The following is a 27,952-nucleotide window of genomic DNA, read 5'->3' as shown; positions in this document are numbered from 1 at the left end:
AATAAATGCAGTGGAATTTCTCCATCCCGCTTCTTTGACCACATTTTGATACATTTTACAATAACACTTTTCTTTCTTCACCCCAAAAGACGCTCTTTTGAATGTTTTCTGCCAGAAAACTAAGTTCTCTGATTCCAAAGCAAAGATAAAGCCAATTCAATAATTTGCAAACTCACAGAATCCTCCCAAATTTAGGAAAAAGTTTCCCCACTGAATTATACAACCATCGATTCTAAACTGCATATCCCTGTTGCTGGTGACCCAAGCCTCGAAAGCCCTCTGAGTTTCCACCTGAATCCATGTATGAAGGAGAAAGCTCTTTTTTGCCTCTAGCTCTCCTGCTAGACTGTCAACTCCTTGAGGGCCAGGATCATGTCTACTAACTCTATTGCACTTCCAAATGCTTAGTACAGTGCTTGGCATGCAGGAGGTGCTCAATATATACTCTCAATTGATTGTTTTTTTTAGTCCAGCCAGGCACACAAATGGATACAATAATACATCATGTGCTGCTATCTTAAATGCCAACTGAAAACTGGGTCCCAGAATATTATGAATATGCCAAAAGAAATCATATGAAAACTTAGATTAAAAGGGGGTATCACTGAGGATTCTGGAGTAGAAGCAAAGACCAAAGATATACGAACTTCCAAACTCACCATTAAAGGAGCAAATTGATCTCATTGGCCTCTTGGGCAAATGCAATGCATTACATTTCAAAAAGTTTGTTTTGCAAAGTAGCACTATAAAACCTACAACGCATCATTTCGCACATACGGCAATCTAATAGTATATATGATTTGAGCTTTGCTAGCTCATGCTAGTATGTAATCTAAGAAGTAGCACATATAAATAGCTTATAAAAGGGTACAAATGAAAGAAAACCTTTTCTATAATCCTTAGTAACTTAAGGCATATTTAATTCTTGGAAAAGTTATATTAAAACAATCTAACACCTATTCATTTTTTGTTAAAAGCCTGTCTCCTTATGCAAAAACATAATTTTAACAAGAATGGCAATAATTTAAATTTGAAAAAAATGGCACAAAAGCAATCATCAATAACAATGACCAAATTTTCTTCTGCTGGAAATAAGATACTCTTCCGGACTTACCTGATTTAATAAGAATCACCAAAAAATGAGGGGTGACCCCCAAATGCAGATAATGGGGGTTGTTGCTTTATCATTTAAAACCTTTTGCTCATCTATCTACAACATTAAATGCAAAATTGCTGAAATTTACCTCCATGATCAATAAATTCATGCATTACTAAAAAGCTGTCTTGCAAGCATTACGAGAAGTGGCTATACCTTAGCAATTTTGGTTGAGGTTGTAGCTAGTATGGTGGGAATCTGTAGATTTAGCATTTTCCATAGACACTGAACGCCATTTTATACAAATTCTGCATCCAATATCATCTGGTTTTTTTTCCCATGACTAAAATGCCACCTACCGATCTATCAACTTGTCAGACTCACTCATCAATTAATTCTCTCAATTTTTATGCTCAAATCTAATGACCTGAACAAAATTACACAAACATATTCTCAGGTGATTTGGAGGCAGAACATTAATAAAGGAAAATGATTTGATCTCACCAAGAGGCTGCTAATTTGTGCTGGTTCAGTGGCAGCTAAACCAGCTATTACTTAAGGTTTGTTCTTTCATTCTTAGGCCTCTTGCAGAAGAAATAATGGCTAAGCTCTCTGGATACCGATTCTCAGGAAGGACATGCAGTTTAGTGAGTACCTTTACACAACAGAATACCCACATTGAGCATTGAGCATGATAACATTTAAAGTTTTACCTTGACCTATGAATTAGTGTGCTCTATGTCCTCTTTCCAACTTTCTCAAGCCTACATAAGGTCAAGCTGGTAATGGTCCATTAAATTTGGGCAAGGCAGTCAATCCAGACATCAGCACCCCACAAAGCAGAATTCTTTTTTGGGCAAGACCTATTTATATTCAATGTCTTCTCAGCCAACTCTCTACCTGACTTTCAGCTGTGAAGTCCTGGATTAAAAAGACCATTTCACCTGCTGATATGCCACATGACAAGGGAGACTCTAAGGATACAAACTTTTTCAAATTTACTATATAAGGAGAGGATGACAGTAACACAGGTTTCCCAAATCTCTGATTGATGGCTCAATTATGGCATACCATTCCTCACCCTACATCTCCAAATCTGTGGGAATTCCAGCCGCCCCACATTTAGACTTCCTTCCAAAGACGGAAATCCTGAAGGCTAATGCTGATGCAATGTTCTCTGTTGGAACTAACTGGATCTGATGATCCCTTAGGTCAAGCGAATGCCCCACTGATTAAAAGGAAATCCAGTACGGGAGATGAAGGCATTGGTGGTATAGGCTGTTCTATAGGGAACACATTACAGTGCTTTGCACATAGTAAGCACTTAATAAATGCCATTATTATTATTACCGGTTATTATTCAGAATCTTGAAAAATGAAAGTTCTCATTCTTTTTTATAGCTTAGGAGCAATGAAATACTGACATGAGGTTATTTTACTCAAGGTACTATAAATATTCACAAAGGTATTGTTTTATGCCTCACATCACCTCAGACAGGAGAGGGTTCAAGACTGTATGAGCAAATCACATGACATGGACACATCCAATTTACACCACAAATACGGCCACCACACGACACAAAGCCAATGAGACAGTACACAGAGGGTTGGGGTGCACATAGTTACCTCACATACTGGCACCAAACAGAAAAACAAAACAAAAACTCTGAAACTAAGAAAGATGCTTACTCTATTCCCCACCCTGTGCCTCCAAAAATCACCCCCAGAGCCAGAATGGTTCCTGCCACTGCACCTATTAGTCTGTTAGTGGCCAGGCTCACTGTGTGGAGGGAAAAGGGAGATTTTTTTGTAAAGGAAATGATTACATTATGCACAATTTTTTAAAAAAGATCTCCTTCAGGGCAATGTTTTGTTTAATTCAGCTTGATGCAACAGTTCCACCTTTACTTCGAAAAAACCATTTGAAAATAGAATCACAGTCCATAATAAATATATTTCAGTGCAACTTTGAATTTACTTCAAAGCTCCATAAAAACTATTATATAAATATGTTTAGTATCTACAGTACAGTATTTTAAAAACAAAGTCATATTCAGGGACCATGTCAATTTTGGTTTTCTACCAATGAACGTTAAAGTATGAGTGTATCACAAGGCAGTTTTCTAAAGGAATTGTCCTAAACAAAGTATCATTTAACTTTCACAATGTTTAATCAAACACTGGATCAAAAAGCGGCTCCACAAATCAATAGAAAAATTTTTAAAAATTGATAAAATTCAAAACAGAAAAACAAAGTTTAGATTAATCTCTCCAGGAGTTGTATTCGCAACAACTAGACACACACTTTAAATATTTCCATCACATTTAGAAGTGGGAATTATTAAAGACATGGTTCACTCTCAGTCAGATGCCAGGATTTCTGTTCTAATTCTGTATACTGCAGATGGGCTGCCTTCACCTCTTAAACAAACTTGGACAGGGAACGTGACTACCAACTCTGTTAATTCGGTACTCTCCCAAGTGCTTAGTATAGTGCTCTGCACACAGGAAATGTCAATAAACCTGATTGATTGATTTTGATTCAATTTGGATTTTCTTTCTCTTCCTATAGTATATTAAGTCAATCTAGATTCTCTTGGCATCTGAGGTAAATCTTGTGAATAGGTCTGGGACTTCACCATATCTAGCCCAGGATTTATTAAATGCAGTTCTGGTGGAAGGTCTGCAAATTTAGTACTTTAAAGCTCTAGACAAAGAGAGAATTTAGGCACTAAGAGAACCAAGCTAAGTGGTCTTATCTATATGGGCAAAATCCATGATTATTAAGAAAAACAATTTTTGAGCAGAAAAATCCTAAATCAATGTGTTTCTTTCAGCGCAAACACCTTGCTCCCTGTCCACTCAAACACAAAGAGGACTGGTATCGATACTTTTTGGCTTGCTATTTTGGGTTTGGCTCAAGCCACTCTGTTCTGCTTATGGATTTTGATTTATGGATTTTATTTATTTGTTTATTTAATTTATGGATTTTTATTCCCAGATTTAAGGGTCTTCCTTAGGTCTTTGATCTGCTCTGGAACCCTTTGATTGACCGTCGGGAAGAGCTCACACTCTACGGCCAGTCCATCTGGACACCTGGCTGAAGTAGAGATGGATGGGGAAAATGACAGGGTTAGGGGTCAGTGGGATCTATCCAGGGATTTCCATGCCGTATTGTACTCTCCCAAGTGCTTAGTACAGTGCTGTGCACACAGTAAGCACTCAATAAATATGACAATGAATTCAGCAGATCTGCTGAGGGCAGAGTAGCTGGGGTTGGCTTTGGAGAGACAAATTCTGACTGCTTCTAGCTAGGATGTCCTTCGGACTGCAGAAGTCTTTCCCAGGGCTTCCCCCCTAGGGAAACCCTGTCCCAAAGCCCTCTTTGTTCTTGGCTGATTTGGCCGAGGGGTTCTACTCCCTCCCAATATGAAAACTGTGTCTCCCCAAGCAGGAGAACACCAAGGTGATCGTTCAGCTATTTAGGCAAAAGACAGCTACATTTCACAACTCGATTATTCTGACTCGCAGTCTACATTGATCAAATATTCTAGATGATTGCTGCATGTTCACCTTTCCTTTGTCAGGAAGACTCTGCCTGGCTCTAAGGAAACTCCACTCATGGTGAAGAGGGGCGTACAGAAGAAAAATAATGACAGAAAGTTGATTAATGATGAGAAGCTTCAAACTTCCACTCGAGTACTCATCAAAGACCCTTAAATCCGGGAAAGCATTCCGTCGGGTAGTCTGTCTCAGTCAGAACAATCAGAGATAGCTCTAACTTTCTTAATAATGAGACAGCTCTCCAATCAGTGGACATTTTTGACCTAATGACAAACAGGAAACTGAGGAAATCCAAATAGGAAATTCTGATGACCAAATTATCCTGATTTGGTCTAGTATTGTGTGTGTATATGTGTGTGTGTGTGTGAATATGAGTGTATGTGTGTGTGAAAGAGATTTTCTTTTGTAAGCCAAAGAAAATACAGAAAGAGAGGGAAAAAAATTGAGCTCAGAGGGACCCCTCCGCTAAAAAACACATGGAAATGTTAGAAGAATGCATTTCTAAATTGGGACAATGCATTTTCCTTCAGGACAGTGTAAAAGATGGCTTACTCCTCCTGACTGGGGTGAACATTGTGATGACAGGAGAGAAACAACATTCTACCTGTGCAGCAGAGCCCAGTGGAAAGAGCATGAAATTGATTAGGAGACCTGATGAGTCACTTAATCTCTCCGGACCTCTGTTTCTTCAGCTGTACAATGAGGCCAAACAAGGAAAAAAAGAGCTGGAAAAAATAGTTTAAAAATGGATGGCAGGAGTTAAACTGGGAAAGGAGCATGAAGTACCAATCGCATCATGCAGAGAAAGTGGTTTTATCTACATTTCCCAAAACCTACTGGGGCATTCTGGGAGGAGACTATCTGTTATTAGTTGGGAAGCTCCATCACCTTGGGGGAAGAAGGATAATGAAGGTAGAAGACAGGCAGACTACTAATTTAGGCCTTTTTTGTGGTGTGTGGAGTCTGAACTACTCCCTGCCTATACCCCTGAGACCCAGCAAGAAAAGATTTACATGTGGCAAAGTGTGTCTCTTGGCTTAAGCTCTATCTCAGGTTAAAAGGAGGCGAGGACAAATTCATTTGGTGGTTATCTTAGACTGAACCCTGCTTCCAGTCATTTCCCTGAACAAGTTCTCAGACAGCTGCCTCATCAAAACATCGAGCGTTGGACTTCAGTTAACCAGATAATCCTCTTGGCCCTGGCAGTTCTTGAACCTCACGTCTTTAAATGTCACTTTGTAAACCTCTGCGGTGATTCTTTCTGATGTGCGATACTAATCAAATCTCAACTTTGATCCTGATAGGCAGAAACTACTTATTAAAGTTAAGCAGTGACATTAAGTCTCAAAATACAAAGCCATCTGGAAAAATTCTAGTATCAAGGCCCTTTATTTTCTGAAGGTAAAGGCAAAAAGCAGAGACAAAATAAGTGGGTCTGATACTTCTTTCACTTTGCGTGAATTATAATGCATCACATATTCTTCACTCTTCAGATTACAAATGGAATGCGGAAACTAGTGTGCCAGATTTTAGCCCAGAGCACCTATCGTGGCTGATATATGGAACCTTTTGCTTTATTTAAAATGACATTTAAAGCCAAAACGGAAATCTAAACCCTGTGGGAAAGGTTTTGGTTTTTTGTTTTTTTAATTTGGAACTTCTCAGAGCAGAGGCAAGAGCACAGAATAGTGTTGGGGGTGGTTGCGAAGAGGGGTAAAGGAAGAGCATGCCAGGCTGGGGAGTTATACAGAACAAAACATTATCTCTACCGACTCTGGATGGATCATATACTTCAAGAAGATAAACTGAAAGAGCAAACTATCTCCTTTGAGCAAGAGATAGAATGAGCTCTATGTTAACTGAGCTAAGAGTCCTTGAAACACAAAGCATGACATAAGGAAATGGAAAAAGTTGGATTGAAATCACTTTTCAAAGGATGTCTCTCTTCTGACAGCCCCCTCTAGTACTAGACAACAATAGTGAAAAATGGTGAGAGCTGTTTGATACCTTCTCTTTTTACTTTTTAGACTTTTCAAGGGGGAGGTTGGAAATGTTAACTTTGGAAGAACTATGTTCTTTGGACTGGCAGGGTAATTTTCCTCCTTACATAATGGATTATGTAAGATTAGCTACGTATTCTACAGACTGTAAATTAATCTCTAGACTGTAAGCTCTTTATGGGCAGGGAACGTGCTGGCTAATTCTGCTGTACTGTACTCTCCCAAGTACTCAGTATAGTGCTTTGCACATAGTAAGTGGCCAAAAAATTCCACTGAATGATTGTTTGATTGCATATATATATTCTATATGTATCATTTATATATATGCATAAAACAGGTAATATAATTTATTATGTATACACAAATATATATATTGAATAGGACATAATGGATTAGTCTCTGACCAGTTGGAGTTTTCATCTGAAATCTTAAAAAACTGGGGTCCCAGCTGCTCTTTCTGGACACTAAGAGTATACCAGTGGGAGAGACAAGTGAAGACAGGACCAAGAGAGGGAAAGTTGGTTGAATTAATCAATCCATCAGTGCTTTTTATTGAGCGCTTAACTGTTCGGGGACTGAAGACTCCAGCTGGAACTCAACCAATCACAGGGGAGGACTGGGCAGAGGAGGAGGGCTAGTTCGTTGGAGAAAGAAGCCCCTCGAATGCTTGGAGTTGAGAGCTGGTAAGTGATCCTGGTGGGACAGGATGTGGGAAAAGGATTCTCCCTGTTAGGGTCCATGGATTACGGTTCCCAAGGAGCGAGGTCCCTACCTCTGAGGAGAGGCAACAATTGGGTGGTTTGGCAGCAAATCTACCCTGCCACCTGAATATTCCAAGGGAAGACCCGGGGAGGGTCATAAGGGGCTGGGGGAGGCAAAGCGTCCTGGGGAAGGAGGGAAAAGTGTTAGAGGAAAGGGAAAGGTACCCTGAATGGGAATTCTGATCTGGCACATAGTAAATGTTTAACAAATACCACAATTATTATTGTTATTATTATTATGAGAAGCAGTGTGGCTTAGTGGAAAGAGCACAGGCTTGGGAGTGAGGACGCGGGTTCTTATCCCAGCTCTGCCACTTATCAGCTGTGTGACTTCGGGCAAGTCACTTAACTTCTCTGTGCCTCAGTTACCTCATCTGTAAAATGGGGATTACGACTGGGAGTCCCACTTGGGACAACCTGCTTTCCTTGTATCTACCCCAGTGCTTCGAACAGTGCTTGGCACATAGTTAAGTGCTTAACAAATACCATTATTACTATTATTATTATTAATGCACAGAACTAGAGTCTTCACTATCATTTTAATGGCTGTGGTATTTAAAGGTGATGTACTAGATTCCACTGAACACTGCAAAAGCAGAGTTGCACATCAACCTGTTCACTGACCTCTTGGCATCCTGCCTTTTCCCACTCCAATCCATACTGCACTTTGCTTTCCAGATCATTTTTTCAAATAAAAGTCACTTCCATATTTTCGCACTCTTCAAGATGCTCCAATGGTTGACCATCCACTTCCTAATCAAACAGAAATCTTTGCCATGGGCTTTAGAGTGCTCAATTAGCTCTCCCCCCATTTCTTGCCTCACTGATTTCCCACCAAAACTTTGCTCCTCTAACACCAATCTATTCAGAGTTCCTCGAGCTCATCTATCTCACCATTGGCCCCTTGTCCATGTCCTCTCTCTGGCCTGGGACTCCCTCTCCTTTCATTTATAAATGATCACCACTCTCTCCCCCTTTAAAAGCTCATTAAACTCACACCTACTCCAAGAGGCCTTCCCTGACTAAGCCCTCATTTACTCTAGTCCTTCTCCCTTCTGTGTTGCCTATACATTTGGATCGGAACCCTTTAAGCACTTGACATTCACATTCACCTGTCCAAGACTGAGCCAACATGTCCAAAGATGAGCACCTTATCTTCCCTCCCAAACCCTATCCTCTCCCTGACTTTCCCATCACTGTGGATGGCACTACCATCCTTCCCATCTCACAAGCCCACAACCTTGATGTCATCCTTGACTCCGTTCTCTCATTCACCCCACACATCCAATCCATCACCAAAACCTGCCGGTCTCACCTCCACAACATCGACAAGATCTGCCCTTTCCTCTCCATTGAAACCCCTATCCTACTGGTTCAATCTCTCATCCTATCCCGACTGGATTACTGCATCAGCCTCCTTTCTGATTTCCCATCCTCCTGCCTCTCCCCGCTTCAGTCTATACTTCATTCTGCTGCCTGGATTATCTTTCTACAGAAATGTTCTGGGTATGTCACTCTCTTCCTCAAAAATCTCCAGTGGCTACCAATCACCTATGCATCAGGCAAAAACTCCTCACTCTCGGCTTCAAGGCTCTCTATCACCTCACTCCCTCCTACCTCACCTCCCTTCTCTCCTTCTACAGCCCAGCCTGCACCCTCCGCTCCTCTGCCGCCAATCTCCTCACTGTACCTCGTTCTCACCTGTCCTGCTGTCGACCCCTGGCCCACGTCCTAACTCTAGCCTAGAATGCCTTCCTTCCACTCATCTGCCAAACTAGCTCTCTTCCTCCCTTCAAAGCCCTACTGAGAGCTCACCTCCTCCAGGAGGACTTCCCAGACTGAACCTCCCCCTTATCCTCTCCTCCTCCTCCTCCCCTCCCCATCACCCCCACTCCCTTCCTCTGCCCCACCCCCTCCCTCTCCCCCTCCCCACAGCACTTGTGTATATTTGTATATATTTCTATTTATTTTATTAATGATGTGTATATGTCATAATTCTATTTATTTTGAAGGTTTTGACACCTGTCTGCTTGTTCTGTTTTGCTGTCTGTCTCCTTCTTCTAGCCTGTGAGTCCATTGTTGGGTAAGGACCATCTCTATATGTTGCCAAATTGTGCTCTGCACACAGTAAGCACTTAATAAATATGACTGACTGAATGAATTCACCTCACCCTTAGCCCACAGCGCTTGTGTACATACCCATAATTTATTTTAATATCTGTCTCCCTCTCTAGACTGCAAGCTCCTCGAGGGCAGAGAATGTGTTATTAGCTCTTAACAACTATTACTGTACTCTCCCCAGAGCTTAGCACAGTGCACTGCACAGAACAAGTGCTCAATAAGATCAGTGACTGATGGAGGACATTAAAGCCTCCTGCAAGAACAACCACATTACAATGAGTTTGGAGAGAAACAGACAAGAAAATAAGTACGATGTGTTCGGTGGAGAAAGGAGAGTCCCCCTAACAGACCAGTATGGAGAAGTCTAAAGACCATGAGTTCTGGAGCTGGAGAATCACCTTCTAATACTAGCTCTGCCACTGGCTGTTGTGTGACCTTGGACAAGTGGCTTAACCTCTCTGTGCCTCAGTTTCTGCATCCGAAAATGGGAGTAATAAAGAGAGAGTTGCTTGGGAATAAAAGTGCTCTAAGAAATCAAGGTTTTATCTGACACAAACTATGACTGCTGGAATCTCCCGCAGTCTCCTGGATAGAGTCACAGAAATCAGAATTTGGAAAAAAAAAAATCCAAGAGAAAAAACATTCTTTCCATGTGAGAGCAGAAACTGGCTTTAAATTCAAATCCTGGAGTAGAGTCCAGTGTTTTTCTAAATTCTAAAGGAAGAGCGTGCACAGCGGATTTTTTCATTTCAAGTATTCAGTTCTCTGCACACAGTAGGCACTTAATAAATACTATTGATTGATTGATTGATTTCCAACAGAGGAAGAGAAAGAACAGGAGAGTGGTGTGCCAATGCCAGAATAGCATCTTGTGACTTGGTCTCCTGGTGCAGCTCCCAACCAACAGCCCAGCTGCCAGGTACTGACCCCCTGGCATCTTTGATTATCTTTGATTATCGTGGGGCACTGAAAGGCTTCAGAGCAGCTCCTGGGGAATCCCCTCTGGATTTCACCTGCTCCTGGGGCATTTACGCTGAGCTAGGTGCAGTTTCTGGCTTGAGGAACCTCTTCCCTGCAGAGGCAGGGATCTGAACGGAGACCCCAGACTCCCTGGACCATCCCTATCCCACAGTGAGCCCTAAACGGGGGATGTTTGCAGGTGGGAGCCAATCTTTCCAAACACCCCAATCCTCGGCAGCCTCTGGGTGCCTATAGTCCTTCCAAGCCATGGTACTAGTGGTCACTGGCCCTAGGAATTTGGCAATTTCTTCGGTATTGCCCCATAAATATCTATTTCCATGGGAATGTTCCTATCAAATGAATGCACTTTTCAGGGGAAAACAACCTCCCGGCATTCAGTTACCCAAGGAATGAACCATCCCTGCCCACCCAAACGCACACACATACACACAAACACACAGAGAGAAACACAGAATCTCTTCCCTCTGTTATGAAAAGTTAATGGCTTCAAACGTTTTCAAAGCAGGGATTGTTTTTTCTAAATGACGGCTCTTCCAATTGGAGAACCTATATACTTCTGTAATACGATATAGAAAGGAAAATGTTTAAATGGAAGAATATCATACCAGATTAAAATAATTAACTAAAGATAGTTTATTATAACATTCTACTAACTCTGTTATATTGGACTCTCCCAAGTTCTTAGGACAGTGCTCTGCACACAGTAAACACTTAAATCCACTGACTGACTGATATACTCACACGCAAAAGGAAATTAAGCTCACTGATCAGATATTATTTTTACCCAAAAGCCTTACGTAAAAGATGGTCAATGAGCTGGAATTTATACTGTGATGACGATTTTTATTATTTGTAAGATAATTCGTTTGTTTGTTTTTGAGTGCATTTCTAAGTTTTTGGGTTTTTTTTTTTTAAATCAGTTTTGGCTGTTTGTTTTCACGGTTCTCTTGGCTTGAGCATGTTTTGTTTTCCTGACCCTGGGCATTATCAAGCAAATGTGAAGCATAAAAACAAATTTACCAGTTTCAATATAAGGGCCATGACCTAAAGATACTCCTATTAGAATCAATTAGAATCACTGTGGTTTTGTCTGCAAAAGGACTGACTGTAGGTCAGACTCCATAATGGATATTTGCTGACAGGAATAGTTCCTCATTCTTTAGTGATTTTTATTTTTATTTTTTTCAGAATTTGCACAGTGAAGGTTATCTTTGTGTTTGAGGATAAAAGGGAAATATATTTCCCCAAATAAAACACATATGTTTAATTCAGTTTTGATTTCCGCTTGTAGAATTATGCAAATAAGCATTAATAATTCAAAGGTAAACCTGATATTCACTAAGAATACAATTATTATTCCATTTTTAGATTTAGTAAACTAGCCGGCCACTCAAAAAATGTAATTTTTAGTACACAGTTATTAATGCAGGGAAAAATACAGAAGAAATAAAATAATCTCTTCCTTTTAGTTTGATACTTTGAATAACAAAACTAAGATTTTCCAGTTCTTCTTGCATCCTAACGAACAAAAAAGGTGAAATGAAGAACAGGTTAGTTACATTTTTACAGTGTGTGTTTAGCCATAGGTTGATTTTCCAGTATTTATAATAATCGAAGGATAACAATCTAAGTGATCACTGCTTCCATTCAAGTTGGACTAAGGTAACATGATACGCTTGATTAACATTAAATCCTTTTTCCTATCCAACTTAGGTCCCATAAACAAGAGTGTTATTTAGCTCATTTTGAGCTATTAATAAACGCCTAGTACGGTGCACCCTACCAAGGAGATAAATTCTACCTCGACTGTCTCGGTTTTAAACAGGGTTTTTAAAATCATACTTTTCTGAATAAAGAATGCACAATACAATACCTAACATGCTCATCCCTAATGTCTTCCTACTGCAGTAGCAGAAATGCCATGTTCAGGCTTCGTGCTCAGGCTTCCAAACCGGGTGTCAGCGGATTAGCCTATAAACTTTTAATCCAGGAAAAATATATTGTTAGCCATTTGGGCGCGTGATCAAGAAAGCTCAATAACATAAAAGAGCGGGAGCCAAGCGATACCACAGTGGTACAGAGGATGAGTAGACAGATGTGGACCCAATGATGCTGAGCATGGCCAGTAGTGGACCAACACCACAGATTCTAAGGCATCATTATCCCACAAAAGCAGCATGGCCTAGAGGATAGAATCCGGGCTTGGGAGTCAGAAGGTCATGGGTTCTAATCCCAGCTTGCCACTTGTCTGCTGTGTGACCTTGGGTAAGTCACTTTACTTCTCTGGGCCTCAGATACCTCATCTGTAAAATGGGGATTGAGACTATGAGTCCCACAGGGGACAGGGACTGTGCCCCACCGGATTTGCTTGTATCCACCCCAGCTCTTAGTGCAGTGCCTGGCACATAGTAAGTGTTTAACAAATATTATTATTATTAAACATACCCACAGGGGGAAAATAATATTGGGAAAATGAATCAACAATAATTCTAACTTTCCTTCTAAAACTGGTCACAGGAAGAGCCTAATTTCCAGTCCTCAGGGTAGATTTAAGGGAAGGAAGGACTAAGATTTCTTGAGAGACAGAATAATTTTAGGTGACGTTTGATTTCAGAAGGCTCAATTCTCCTTTTCTGAGACTCACCTTCCAAAGAGGAGAAAGAACAAAAGGAGCCACGGGAAAGAGATGGGAAAAATATTCTTCCTGAATTGGAAAACCTTTAAGGGCGATCCAATAGAAAACATTTGATTGTGAAAAAGATGGAACTATGAAAGGGAAAAAAACAATAAAATGGAAACTGGAAAGAAGGGAAATCATTAGATTGATTCCTTTCTAAATCTAGATGTGGAATAATGAAAGATCAGAGGATACACCTAGACATTGTTAACTCTCCAATCCCCCAATCCACACATCACGCTATCTTGAACGCTAGTTATAATAGGAAGCAACATAGCCTAGTGGAAAGGGCATGGGCCAAAGAGTTAAAGGTCCTGAATTCTAATCCTGGCTCAGACAATTGCCTGCTGCATGACCTTGCCAAGTCACTTAACTTCTTTGTGACTCAGTTTCCTCATCTGTAAAATGGGGAATTCAAAACCAGTTCTCCTTCCTACTTAGAGGGAGCCCCATGTTGAACAGGGGCTGAGTCCGATCTGACTAACTTGTATCTACCCGAGCTATTAGAATAGGGTTTGGCACATAGTAAGTGCTTAACAAATACTATAAATAAATGAATAATAACTATACACGCTTGATTACTGGCACAGTAATTGCTTACCAAATACTATAAATAAATGAAAAATATACACGTTTGACTACAGGAAGATACAATATTAAAGATTTCCCCTTCTTAGCCTACCAAATTGTTTTATTGCTGCCACATGAAAGGAAGTTTCTTATAACTGGGCAAAAAATTGGTACTAAAATCGTACAAACCCTTGGGTCCTTCATCCTTCTTGGAATCATCCTTCTTGATAGGATCATAGATGCTGCAATCTGTCCCAGCCCAAGTAAAGCTACAAATGCAGGTGGCTTCGTTACTACACACCTTAGGAGAGAAAGAGGACAAAAAGAGAGACATGTTTTTAGCAACAAACAAGTGAGGCTTTCATCTGTGGTTTGCTACCTCGCTTTTGGACTAAGCTAAATGTGGGCAGGCAATGTGTCTACCAACTCTTGTGTTGTACTCTCCCAAGTGCTTAATAGCATGCTCTGCACACAGTAAGCACTTTGTAAATACCATTGATTGATTTAGACTGTGTGTTCTGGGATAGTCTACTCTATTTTACTCTCCTGAGCACTTAGACCAGTGCACACAGTATTTGCTCAATAAATACCGACAATTGGATTGATTACTTCTGGGCCAGAGTCATTATATGACTCTAACCTCTCTGTGGGCAGGGAATGTGTCTATTATGTGTCCTTTCTCCTACGAAACTCAGTTTAACCAAACTCACTTTCTTTTCAATTGAACGCACACATAACTGTTGCATCCAATCCCGTCTTGCCTGAGCTTAGCCAAAGTAACATTTGAAATGTCAAATGCGAGCATTCCCACAAGAGATTTTAGACATGAACAGAAGTACCTACCCCGTGACCTGAGCAAACTTTGCCGTTAGAACCAAGAGGGCAACTGCTGATGTTCAGGGATTGAATCTGGAGGCACTTTCTATCTAGACACATCATGTACGGACCACATGGAGTTCCATCTTCAACATATCCGACATCTGTGTCATCATCCAAAACCACATGAGCTCCACTGGAGGAAAAATAATTTGACAATGCAAATGGCACTGAACTTGGGAACATGGGAAGATATTTTGCCCACTAAGCTCAAATACTCTTCCGATACTTTTAAAACAATAGGGATAAAAAGAACTTCAGTAGACGACTTTTATTAAAGCATCTCAAAATCTTCCATTCTTTCTTCTTTAATTGATATAAGGACAGAGTCGTATACCCCAAAATGCATCCAATCCTTTCCACTGGTTCCCCAAATGAAAACCTTTGCAAGGTGACGAAAGTGAATGATGACAGTGGAAGCTCCTCGAAGGAATATGTCTTGGGTATCATTTGAACTTTCCTCGGTGCTTAGTGCCAGCGTGGTTTAGTGGAAACAGCAGGGGTTTGGGAGTCAGAGGTCATGGGTTCTAATCCCAGCTCTGCCACTTGTCAGCTGTGTGACTTTGGGCAAGTCACTTGACTTCTCTGTACCCCACTTACCTCATCTGTAAAATTGGGATTAAGACTGTGAACCCCATGTGAGACAACCTGATTACCTTGGATCAATCCCAGCACTTAGAACAGTGCTTGGCACATAGTAAACGCTTAACAAATACCATCATTATCATTATTAATATTATTATTACCATGCATTCAATAAACACCTTCATTACTGCCCGCTACAAGAACTATTTTATTCCTGTGCAAAGCACTGCTAAAGTAAATAGTTCATGGTGTCCATGGCTTTGAGTAAGCCTGGCTATTTTTCCTCAAAAGTGGGCATTTATGTATGATTGAAAGGATAGGCGACAGATCTCTAATGGGGGGCAAGGGGTAATAACTGCTTTCAAAACTTGGTTCTAAAAGAACAAGACAAGACCCAGGGCAAACATGATTTCCCCTACAAACATTAAAGCATTCTTCATTACCGTTATTTTTATTAATAGTGTGATGTTTAATCTAGCAAGTGATACAAATAGTCCCAAAGTCACTTTCATATAATTGTGAGCCCAATGTTGGGTAGGGACCATCTCTACATGTTGCCAATTTGTACTTCCCAAGTGCTTAGTACAGTGTTCTGCACACAGTAAGCGCTCAATAAATACGATTGAATGAATGAATATAAGCACTTGATATTCATCTCACTCTTAGCACTTGTGTACTTACCTGTAATTCATTTATTTATATTAATGTTTGCTTCCCCATCTAGACTGCAAACTGGTTGTCGACAGGGAATTTGTCTATCAACTCTGTTGTGTTGTACTCTCCTAAGCTCTTAGTACAGTGCTTTGTACAGAGTAAATGTTCAATAAATACCATCGACTGACTGATTAATGTAAAACAAATGGTATTATGGAGAGCTACTGCAGATAATTTCATGCATCTCTACATTTTATAGTTAATAAACCTTCATCATACCCATAGAAACAATAAATTCATACATAGTTTGAAATTGTAAACTCCTGGACTAATTGGTGAAAGATTCCATTTGGCTGAATTTGAGTCAGGCAATAAAGTGTATGAACCCTTTAACTAGTCAGTAGTGGGAGATTACTTATGCTTTGAGTAATGATCCTGTGTGGTAGTATTCCGGAAATCTTCAATCTTTAAATGGAAAATACTTGAGAGTTTCAAAAGGAATACTACTAATAAGAGACAGTAAAATCTCATAAAATCATAATTTTGTCTCATTAAAAAAAACAATGTCACGTGCATCACCAGCTCAAAGGAAATTAGGGGGTTAGGTTTTCCGTTCTGTGGTTTATGTCTTTTTTTTCCTCTTTTCAGCATATGTGTGTGTGACTTGTGTATCCCAGTCCAGGTTTGTGTGTTTCTCCCTATCTGTGGCTGTGTTTAACTTCCTTAGTTTCCTTGGGATGTCTAGATTTCCAAGGGGAGAAGTGGGCAGTTGGGAGGAAATGGGGAGGCAGGATGACTTTGGAATTCTGAATCTGCTTGCCTATCAAATGCTTCCTACTCTAAAGTGAAAACCATTTTCCTTGGAAAGACTGTGGGTAAAATGAAACCACAGAAAAGATGCTTCAAGAGCTGACAAGAAAGGAGGAGGTGTCAATATCAAAATTTGTATTCTACATGGCTCCATATCCATATCTACAGCCATTCCATATCTATATTTTGCTTTCCCAACCTCCTATTTTCTTTCATTTTCCCTGTCTTCATTAGGTTTTATCAATACTGGGAGGATTACCTGCAGTCGACTACTCGCCCCTGATGGTAAAAGGAAGTTGGGGTTATCTCTCCCTGAAGATGACCGATCCGTGGTACTCGAGTGAGATTGGTGCAGAGCAAAAAGCCGCAAAACACATCACTGCAGAAGGGGGAAAATAATCAAGCTGAAAAAGCAAGAACATTCAAAATCTCATGTGCTTACCCCCTCAATGGGTATCCTTCCTACTAATGAACAGTTTTCTTAATAATCTCCTCAGTTTAAGACAGTTACCCACTTAGTGAAAGGAGTGCTTAATTCACTGAAAAAAAGTTGTTACACAACTGGTCAAAGGAGGGCAATGAAAAGGGAAAACAGCATTGTGGGAGGATGTACCATTTCTAACCTGTCTACCAGTATCTCGTACTATACCCAGCGCTTAGAACAGTGCTCGGCACATAGTAAGCGAATAACAAATGACATTGTTATTATACTCTCCTATGCACTTAGAACAGTGCTCTGTACACAGTAAGTGCTCAATAAATACCACTGACTGATTAACATAGTCTCCCTTATATTTCACTCCCAACCAACAACCACCAAAACCAGAAATAACTCAACACAAGAAACATTAAGGTGATCACTACAAACACCAAGTGAAATGGGGACTTGAGGTAAGTACCAAGATACTTTAAGTCAATCAATCAATCAATCAATCGTATTCATTGAGCACTTACTGTGCGCAGAGCACTGTAGTAAGCGCTTGGGAAGTAGAGACAGTCCCTACCCAACAGTGGGCTCACAGTCTAGAAGGGGCAGACAGAGAACAAAACCAAGCATATTAACAAAATAAAATAAATAGAATAGATATGTACAAGTAAAATAAATAAATAAATAAATAGAGTAATAAATACGTACACACATATATACATATATACAGGTGCTGTGGGGAAGGGAAGGAGCTAAGACGGGGGGATGGAGAGGGGGACGAGGAGAAGAGTCCCTTGTGGACAGAGAACATTTCTACCAACTTTCATTCATTCATTCATTCAATCGTATTTATTGAGCGCTTACTGTGTGCACAGCACTGTACTAAGCACTTGGGAAGTACAAGTTGGCAACATATAGAGATGGTCCCTACCCAACAGCGGGCTCACAGTCTAGAAGGGGGAGATAGACAACAAAACAAAACAAACAAAACTATATGCCAGGCACTGTACTAAGCGCTGGGGTGGATTCCAGCAAATTGGTTTGGACACTGTCCCTGTCCCACATGAGGCTTACAATCACTATGTTGCGCATATTCTAATGAACACCTGTGGACTTTGATTCTTGATTTCATTTATATATCATTTCATTTATTATCTTTCATTTATATGTATTTCTTTATATACTTTTAAAAGTTGATCATTGAAGTCACCCAAGCCACACCCTATGTTCCAAATCAGAATAGATGGGCAGACCCCTACTTAGCAGACAACTCCAATCACTTACTGTTTGCTGCACTGAACCCATCGATCTCCGTCTCTCCCACAGTTTCCCTTCTCGGTGCCTTCTGTATTGAGCTTCTCGTAACAGAACTTGTCAGACCCTGCAGCCTCTTTAGGGGAAAGAATATGGAGAGAGAGACATTAATTCCACTCACAGGCAAAGCACACAATGAGAAGCAGCATGGCCTGTTTGATAGAGAACAGGCCTGGGCATCAGAAGGATCTGGGCTCTAATCCCGCTCCGCCACTTACCTGCTGTGTGACCTTTGGGAAGTCACTTAACTCTTTGTGCCTCAGTTACCTCAGCTGTAAAATGGGGATTGAGACTGTGAGCCCTATGTGGGGCAAGGACTGTGTCTAACCTGATGAGCTTGTATCTACCCCAGAGTTTAGTACAGTGGCTGGCATACAGTAAGGCTCAGCAAATACCATTAAAAAAACCCTGAGAACTCTTTCCAGGACCTTCTGGGACCAGAGCAAATGAAGCACTCTACGTTTGATCTCATTGAGCTGGGACTCCTAGGTGGGGACTATTTCCTGGGAGGCAGGGTGGTTCAGTGGAAAGAGAATGGGCCTGGGAGTAAGAAGACCTGGGTTTTAATCTAGGCTCTAGTCACACCTGCTGCGTGACTTTGGGCACATCACTTAACTTCTCTGTGCCTCAGTTACTTCATCTATAAATGGGGATGAAGACCGTGATTCCTATGTGGGACAGGGACTAGGTCCAATCCGATTATCTTGTACCTACCCCAGTGTTTAGTACAATGGCCGGCACAAAGTAAATGCTTAACAAATACCGCCATTAGTGGAAAGAGGATCGGAGAGGACTGAGAATAAGGAGACTCAGGTCTGAATCCCAGCTCCGCTACTGGACCGCTCTTTAACCTAGGCCAAGCCGCTAAACTGCTCCTGGCCTCAGTTTCCCCTCTGGAAAATGGGGAGACGGTAGATTGTGAGTCCCGTGTGGGACGGGGACTCTGGCCAATCTAATAATCTGGTACCTACTCCCAGGGGTAAGTGCAGAGTAAGCACTTAATATCTTCATTCAAACGAATTAATGAACTGAAGCACTAATTCATGCCATCACACACTGCAAAAGGGAATACAGCTACTAAAAGCAATTTATGGTAGAGGAGTCGCCAATCAGAAGATCAACCTGAGAAAAAGTGTCAACCTTAGAAAAAGCAGCAGCCTGTGAGAGAGGCCAAGCATCTTCAGATCTTTGGAATGCTGCTGCCATCACTTGGTGCTTCTTTGTAAAAGAACTTTTCTTTCAGAGCGAAGGTATCCCTGACCAGGCATCAATTCTGCTAGCAAATGGTGGGGCTGGGATTAGAACCCAGGTCCTCTGACACCCAGGCCATGCCGCTTCTCATATACTATGGCCTAGTGCTCTTTCCACTAAGCCAAAGTCTCCCTTCTACTTAGGCTGTGAGCCCCTTGTAGGACATGGACTGTGTCCGTGCTGCCTATAACCGTATCGAATGAGAAATTCTCACTTTCACATAGCAGTGGTGTCTCTTTACATTTGGTACCTACAAGACGGATCGAGTGAAATCTTAAAAATGACTGAACCTAGAACATCAGGGAAAGAGTGGAAAACTGGATTCTCCTCTATTTTGAAAAGTTGTCGTGTAGTGCCGAGTCGTTTGGTGCTTTTGCCCCCGTAGCCCCTTGTACCTGGAGGTACGCTTCAAAACAGGAGAAATTTGAGGCTCGTTATAATCAAAATGTCAAAATCATTCATTTTGATGTATTCAACCTGATAGTTGTGGCTGCAATATGCCGCAGAATCAGCCCTGGAGAGGTGGTTCCCACATGCCATCGTCATTATTATTATTATTGTTATTATTCTATGAGGAGATCCACTGTAAGGACTCAAACCAAACTCCCCTCATTCCCTCCCACGTGCTTATCTGGCTTCAAACTGCACGGTCCAGCAGCGAATTCGAAGGAGAGGGACATATGATCTGATACTGCATCGGGCAACTACTGTCAGTTTAGAAAAAAATGATATAAGCCCTATGTTCTCAATGAAATTTGCTAAGTCTTTCTGTTACCTTTTGGCGTTTAAGGTCTCAAAAGTCCTAAGTGGAGTTCGGCAGGCAGGACTTTGACCCTAGGGGTTTTGGTGTTTAGAAAGCCTCCTTGTTTGTTTGAGGAGCTCAAGAATGACAGCTGCCCTCAGGAGGAACAAAACCAAACCTCTGTTTTTCTCCCTTTACCCACCCCAACCAACCCCTGCCAACCCAGCCAGCCTGCCTAACCTCTGGGAACTCTCAACACTTCTATCTTCACCCACTACCCAAGGTGGCCATGGAGAGGAAGCGGGCAAGGACCCGGGCTCAGAAAAGCCTGAAAAAGTGTCTCTTAATCAGGTGGGTATGTTGGCATCAGGTTTCCTGCGGCAAGTTCTCCGGTGCGGTGAGGTTTGTATTCTGAAATATTACCTAATCTACTGGGGGGAATCGCTGCTTATGTCCCCTACTTATATTTTTCACCTTGAAGACTCGAGTGGGAAGAAGCAACAGGCCCCATGGAGACCCAGACTCCGTCCTCAGAGGAAGGAAAATGGAACTTACTCGACCCCCAGATGTATTTACACTGATTGTCTCTTGTCTTGCAGTCTCCATTATAACAACGGCCCTAAGAAAGATAAGAAAAGTCAGTCAAACAACTGCAGGGTGAGTTTCTTCCCCTACAATGGTTTTCATTCCATCTCTTTCTCGTGACTCAATAAAACATTTCTGGATGAAAAGTGGGCTGAGAATTTTCATTGGCAGATAGGAGTATTAAACCCTGAAACGTGACTCTACCCAACATCCATTTGAATCTACAAGCAGGTACAAAGAGAAATCACATGTAATAAAACAATCATGTTAGATCTTTGGGGTATATTTAAGGTCAGCAGGACATGGAGAATACTGCCCTGGAAACCAAAATAGTGAAAAAACAGTATGGCATACTTGATAGTCAGAGGGACCTGGGTTCTAGTCTCAGCTCTGCAACTTGTCTGCTGTGTGACCTTGGGCAAGTCACTTCACTTCTCTGCATCCCAGTTACCTCAAATGTAAAATGGGGATTAAGACTGTGAGTCCCATGTGGGACAGGGACTGTGTCCAACCTGATTAGCCTGTATCTACCCCAGGGCTTAGAACAGTAGTACCAGATGAGGTAACTGAGGCGCAGAGAAGTTCAGTGACTTGCCCAAAGTCACACAGCTGATCAGTGGCAGAGACAGGATTAGAATCCACGTCCTCTGACTCCCAAGCTTGGGCTGTTTCCACTAAACACACTGCTTCTCCTAGAATAAGGCTGGGAGTCAGGAGGTCTAGGTTCTAATCCTGGCTGGTATTCGTTAAGTGCTTATTTATGTGCCAGGCACTGTACCAAGCACCGGGGTAGAAACAAGATAGCCGGGTTGGACACAGTCCCTGTCCCACAAAGGGCTCACGGTTTTAATCCCCATTTCACAGATGTGGTAATCGAGGCACAGAGAAGTTAAGTGACTTGCCCAAGGTCACACAGCAGACAAGTGGCAGAAATGGGATTAAAACTCAGGTCCTCAAGCTCCCAGACCCCAACTCTTTCCACTACTGCTGCTTCTTGTCCCCAGTGACACCCTCCCCAGAAGCACCCTGGCAGCTGCTGTTCTGAACTTTTACATTATAAAATATGGGAATTCATTCATTCATTCATCCAATCATATTTATTGAGCACTTACTGTGTGCAGAGCACTGTACTACTAAGCGCTTGGGAAGTACAAGCTGGCAACATATATAGATGGCCCCTACCCAACAACGGGCTCGCAGTGTAGAAGGGGGAGGCAGACAACAAAACACGTGGACAGGTGTCAAGTCATCAGAATAAATAGAATTAAAGCTATATGCACATCATTAACAAAATAAATAGAATAGTAAATGTGTACAAGTAAAATAAATAGAGTAATAAATCTGTACAAGCATATATACAGGTGCTGCGGGGAAGGGAAGGAGGTAGGGCTGGGGGGATGGGGAGGGGGAGAGGAAAAGGGGGCTCAGTCTGGGAAGGCCTCCTGGAGGAGGTGAGCTCTCAGTAGGGCTTTGAAGGGAGGAAGAGAGCTAGCGGATGTGCGGAGGGAGGGCATTCCAGGCCAGGGGGAGGACGTGGGCCGGGGGTCGATGGTGGGACAGGAGAGAACGAGGCACAGTGAGGAGGTTAGCAGCAGAGGAGCGGAGGATGTGGGCTGGGCTGCAGAAGGAGAGAAAGGAGGTAGGGTAGGAGGGGGCGAGGTGATGGACAGCCTTGAAGCCCAGGGTGAGGAGTTTTTGGTGGATGCGTAGGTTGACTGGTAGCCACTGGAGATTTTTGAGGAGGGGAGTAACATGCCCAGAGCGTTTCTGCACAAAGATGATCTGGGCAGCAGCATGAAGTATAGGCTGAAGTGGGGAGAGACAGGAGGATGGGAGATCAGAGAGGAGGTTGATGCAGTAATCCAGTCGGGATAGGATGAGAGATTGAACCAGAAAGGTAGCGGTTTGGATGGAGAGGAAAGGAATGAATAAAGTGGAGTCATTTTGGGAGAGCCATGATGCATATCCTTGCCTGCAGTGTGGCCTTGGAAAAGTCACATAACTTCTCTGGGCCTCAGTCTCCTCATCTATAAAATGGGGATTAAATCTCTGCTCTCCCTCCTCCTCAGATAGTGAGCCACATCCACCCCAGCACTCCGTACAGTATATTATAGTATACTATTGATAGTATAGTATAGATTAGTAAATATTCCAATTATTATTGAGAGAGGGAAGAGAGTGTGGACAAAATTAGTGTAACCTTCATTATGCTTTGGCTGTACTGGATTGAATGTCTGCAGTGAAACAGTAAAACGTAGCCAAATCCTTGGCCTTTGGATGTGAATGCACACACAGTAAGCGCCCAATAAATACGATTGAATGAATGAATGAACTATCACAATGGCCTTTCCCCTGAGTCTCAGAATAGCTAGTACCTGGTAATGTTTTTCTCCCTTTCTACTCCTCTCTCCATCTCACAGATCTTAAATTCAATTTTAGGTTTCAATCGAATACCATGGTTTACACATTAGAGTCCAGGATCTACACTAAGGCTAGCGGATGCCTTCAAATTTGAGCTACATCCCCAATTCCATCCATTTGTCTCCAGTAGCTGCTCATCTCTGGTTTTACATAAATCCTTCATTTTATTCAATTGTATTTATTGAGTGCTTACCATGTGCAGAGCACTGTACTAAGTGCTTGGAAAGTACAATTCAGGAATAACGAGAGACAATCCCCGCCCACACCAGGTTTACAATGTCCTGAGGTGTCAATCCTTTCCCCTCCCTCCCGTCCTGTCTCCCCTGGGGGGAGAATTTGACAAATTAACCATCTCTTCCCTCCATAGTGGAGTGGATAGGACAACTGGTTCTAGAAAAAGCCAATTATCACAATCCACGCTAATCGAGAGGACAAGCGCCTAAGAGAACGAACATACCTGATTGGAATCACAGGCATATCCATCTTGTTTATGAAGATTGGGTGGGCACTGAAAAACAAACCAACCAAACTGCTCAGAAAATGGTATCATTATCTAAGGTACATATTTTTAATGAGCAAAATCCACAAGCCATAAGCTCAATCGTGTGTAATGCCAATGTTCAAATGTTAAAAAACATACATTCACTTCTGCCTTATAGTGTGTCATCACTAGTCATTTGCCAAGGATGTGGGTAAGGAATTTGGAAACGTTCTTGTGACAGTGTAAGAGCCATGTGGTCAAGAAGAAAGAGCCTGGACCTGGCTTTCAATCACGGCTTTTCCATCTGCCTGCTGTTTGGCCTTAGAGAAGTCACAACTTCTCTGTGCCTCAGTTTCCACATCTAGCAAATGGGGCTTAAATAGCTGTTCTTCCTTCTTCCTCTTACTTAGGCTGTGAGCCCCTTGTGAGACAGGAACTCTGTCCAACTTGATTATCTAATATAACAATAATAAAAATAATAATGGTATTTGTCAAGCACTTTCTATGTGCCAGGCGCTATACTAAATGCTGGGGTGGATACAAGGAAATCGGTTGGACACAGTCCATGTCCCATGTGGGGCTCACAGTCTCGATCCCCATTTTACAGATGAGGTAACTGAGGTATAGAGAAGTCAAGTGACTTGCTCAAGGTCACACAGCAAAGAGGCAGAGCCGGGATTAGAATCCATGACTCCTTCTGCAGTAATACCTACTCCATTCACTCATTCAATAGTATTTATTGAGTGCTTACTGTGTGCAGAGTACTGTACTGAGCACTTGCAAAATATAAATCGGCAACATATAGGGATGTTCCCTACCCAACAACGGGCTCTCGTCTAGAAGGGGGAGAAAGACAACAAAACAAGTAGACAGGTGTCAATATTATCAGAATAAATAGAATTATAAATAGGATTACTCCAGTGCTTAGTATGGTGCTTGGCACACAGTAAATGCTTAACAAATACCACAACATTTGCCTGTTTGGGCTTAGCATGTCTTGTGATTGGGATAAACTGCTTGGGTGCATGCATGCAACATTCATTCATTGATTCATTCAATCGTATTTATTGAGCGCTTACTGTGTGCAGAGCACTGTATTAAGCCCTTGGGAAGTACAAGTTGGCAACATATAGAGATGGTCCCTACCCAACAACGGGCTCACAGTCTAGAAGGGGGAGACAGACAACAAAACAAAACATGTGGACAGGCGTCAAAGTCATCAGAATAAATAGAAATAAAGCTAGATGCACATCATTAACAAAATAAATAGAATAGTAAATATGTACATCAGAATGGGCGTTACAGCTCACATTTTCTTTAAATGACGTTTTGCAAGAATGCAACCCTCTGGAGGGTTGGGGGGGTTCATTATTTACATATATATATATATTTATATGTATATATATCTACTCTAAATACCTCTAGATTGAGAGCTTGTTATGGTCAGGGGACATGTCTACCAACTCTGTTGTATGCTCCCAAGCACTAAGTACACTGCTCTGCACGCAGTAATCATTCAATAAATAAGATTGATTGATTGATATCCTATTAAGGTCCTATTTTTCAAGATCTCCTAGTGTATTTCAGGGCTTCCAGGGATGCAGGTTCAATCTTTGGAATAATAACGAAATATTCAGGGGGAAATGGGGAGAAACGTCATAACTTCTGATTGGATGTACGACTGCACTAACAAACATGGCCCGTAATAATGGAAAATGAGCAAACCCCTCATGTCACACATCCAAAAGATGAAGCGTTCACTTACGTATAACTATACCCTTGCTAAAATCTGTCACTGAGGTGAAATATCTCAAGAGGACAACATGTCCTGATCCCTTAAAATTCTATCCAGTTTGTCACTGCTCTTCTACATTGGGAGATTCACCATCTAAATTTCCATCCTCCCCAATTTCCTGCATAAGTACCTGAAGAGCATTTCCTTTCCGAGTTATTGTGCAAGAACAGACTGAAAGGCACTCGACAGTGGTGCCCATTATGGGCTGAGCTAATGGAAGGAAGAAGAGACCCAACAGATAGGCAGTCTGTTGGCGACTCTAGGGAAGCTGTAATAATGTAGGAATATAGCACAGAGGCCTTGGACAGACTTATCATTACTTGTAGGACAATAATGAGTAGCAGTGGCTGATTTTAGGGGAAGTCCCTGTGGTTGGGGTGGCATGAGAGCGCTGGCCTGGGGAGCCTGGGAGAGGAAAGGCAGAAGGACAAGAAACCTTGGAATTTAGGTTCCTAGGCTCCTAAATTACAATCACTTGGCTCTTCTTTACGTAGCCGTTGCTCTTTATTCCTCATTATGCTTTGCATCATGCTCTTCACTCTTTCAAGAAAACTTAACTACTGTCTGCGCTTGACTCTCCTGCAATCTCCTTAGCTTCGCCTACTGGCCCCCGAAGCGGATGGGACATTGACTGGGAAGAGCATGGTTACTCTGGAGGGAAAGGGAGAGGGTGGAATTTTCTTGGATAAAAGTTTGACACCGGTGACGCGGCATAAGACGCTTGAAGAGGAAGCAGTGCAGCCTAGTGGATAAAACCCAGGCCTGAGAGTCCGAAGGGCCAGGATCCTAATCCCGGCTCCTCTACTTGTCTGCTGTGGGACCTTGGGCAAGTCGCTTCACTTCTCTGTCCCTCAGTTTACCTCATCTGTAAAATGGGGATTGAGACTGTGAGCCCCATGTGGGACTGGGACTGTCTCCAACCTGATTTGCTTGTATCTGCCCCAGCACTTAGTAAACTGCCTGGCATGCAGTAAGCAAATAGCAAATACCACAATTATTATTATTATATCTCCTCCTCCTCCAAGATTCATCTCAAAGGCCACCGCTTCCAGGAGGCACTCCCCGATGAATCCCTCCACCTTTGCGACCTGCTTTCCTCTCCCCATCTCAGCTCTGCCAAGTACCATGGATTTATTTATCTAATTATGTTTTTTATTTATATCCAATCTTACACATTTTTCAACTGTATATTCATCAATCTGCCTGTCTTCTCTAGTAGATTCGAGGACAGGGATCACTGTGTATATAGTTGGTGATCAATAAATATTGTTCATGATGATGATGATAGGAAAAACTGAGTGTGGGTGTGACAGGGGCAGGATGAGGAGGAGAAGGACCAGTGGAGAGCCTTCTCTCAGCTGTATCCAAAGTATTTATTTACTGGATTTGCTTGTATCCACCCCAGTGCTTAGTACAGTATGCACTTAACATTATTCATTCATTCATATTTATTGAGCGCTTACTATGTGCAGAGCACTGTACTAAGCACTTATACCATAATTGTTATTATTTATTGAGTGTCTACTGTATGCAGGTCACTATACTAAACAATTGGGACTATAGGAGTAAATTTCATGGTCCCTAACTTCAAGAAGCTTACAATCTACTAGGGGAGTCAAGTGACCACAGGGTATATAAAATATTGTGAGCAGAAGAACCACCAACTGGGGGTAATAATGTAAAAAGGTGAATAAAGGGACAAATAAATGGATAAAAAGCAGTATTCAAATATGGATGTATACACAGTTACTGAGGAGGACTATTCATAATAAGTGTCACGGGTCACTGTTAAGTTGATATGATCTGGAGTTGTGAAGATTAATGGGTAATGATTCCTGGAGAAGATGGGACTTTAGGAGAGCCTTGATCAATCAATCAATCAATCAATCGTATTTATTGAGCAATTACTGTGTGCAGAGAACTGTACGAAGCGCTTGGGAAGTACAAGTTGGCAACATCTAGAGACAGTCCCTACCCAACAGTGGGCTCACAGTCTAAAAGGGGGAGACAGAGAACAAAACCAAACATACTAACAAAATAAAATTAATAGAATAGATATGTACAAGTAAAATAAATAAATAGAGTAACAAATATGTACAAACATATATACATATATACAGGTGCAGTGGGGAAGGGAAGGAGGTAAGATGGGGGGGGAAAAACAGCTGAGATCATGGGTTCTAATCCCGGCTCCCCCACAAGTCTGCTGTGTGACCTTGGGCAAGTCACTTAACTTCTCTG

The 27,952-nt window shown here is 41.8% G+C and overlaps 1 protein-coding gene across 4 annotated transcripts in view; it reads right to left on the bottom strand.

The window, feature by feature from the left end:
• The window catches only part of ADAM23 (ADAM metallopeptidase domain 23), a 215,733-nt gene that overhangs the window by 12,223 nt on the left and 175,558 nt on the right, over positions 1–27,952 (bottom strand). For 2 of the 4 annotated variants that reach the window (XM_038748695.1, XM_038748696.1), the window contains exons 19-24: positions 23,893–23,943; positions 20,985–21,048; positions 18,407–18,512; positions 16,955–17,074; positions 14,614–14,782; positions 13,960–14,071 (exon numbers count right to left, since the gene is read on the bottom strand). In XM_038748695.1, coding sequence (XP_038604623.1) covers positions 13,960–14,071; positions 14,614–14,782; positions 16,955–17,074; positions 18,407–18,512; positions 20,985–21,048; positions 23,893–23,943 — 622 coding nt within the window. The other 2 variants (XM_038748697.1, XM_038748698.1) reach the window with 2 other exon arrangements.

The sequence above is a fragment of the Tachyglossus aculeatus genome, chromosome 7 (assembly GCF_015852505.1).
Source record: "Tachyglossus aculeatus isolate mTacAcu1 chromosome 7, mTacAcu1.pri, whole genome shotgun sequence".
In the NCBI taxonomy this organism is placed as follows: domain Eukaryota; kingdom Metazoa; phylum Chordata; class Mammalia; order Monotremata; family Tachyglossidae; genus Tachyglossus; species Tachyglossus aculeatus.
The sequence above is the reverse complement of the archived record's forward strand: the minus strand, read 5'-3'. Positions and strand labels throughout refer to the sequence as shown.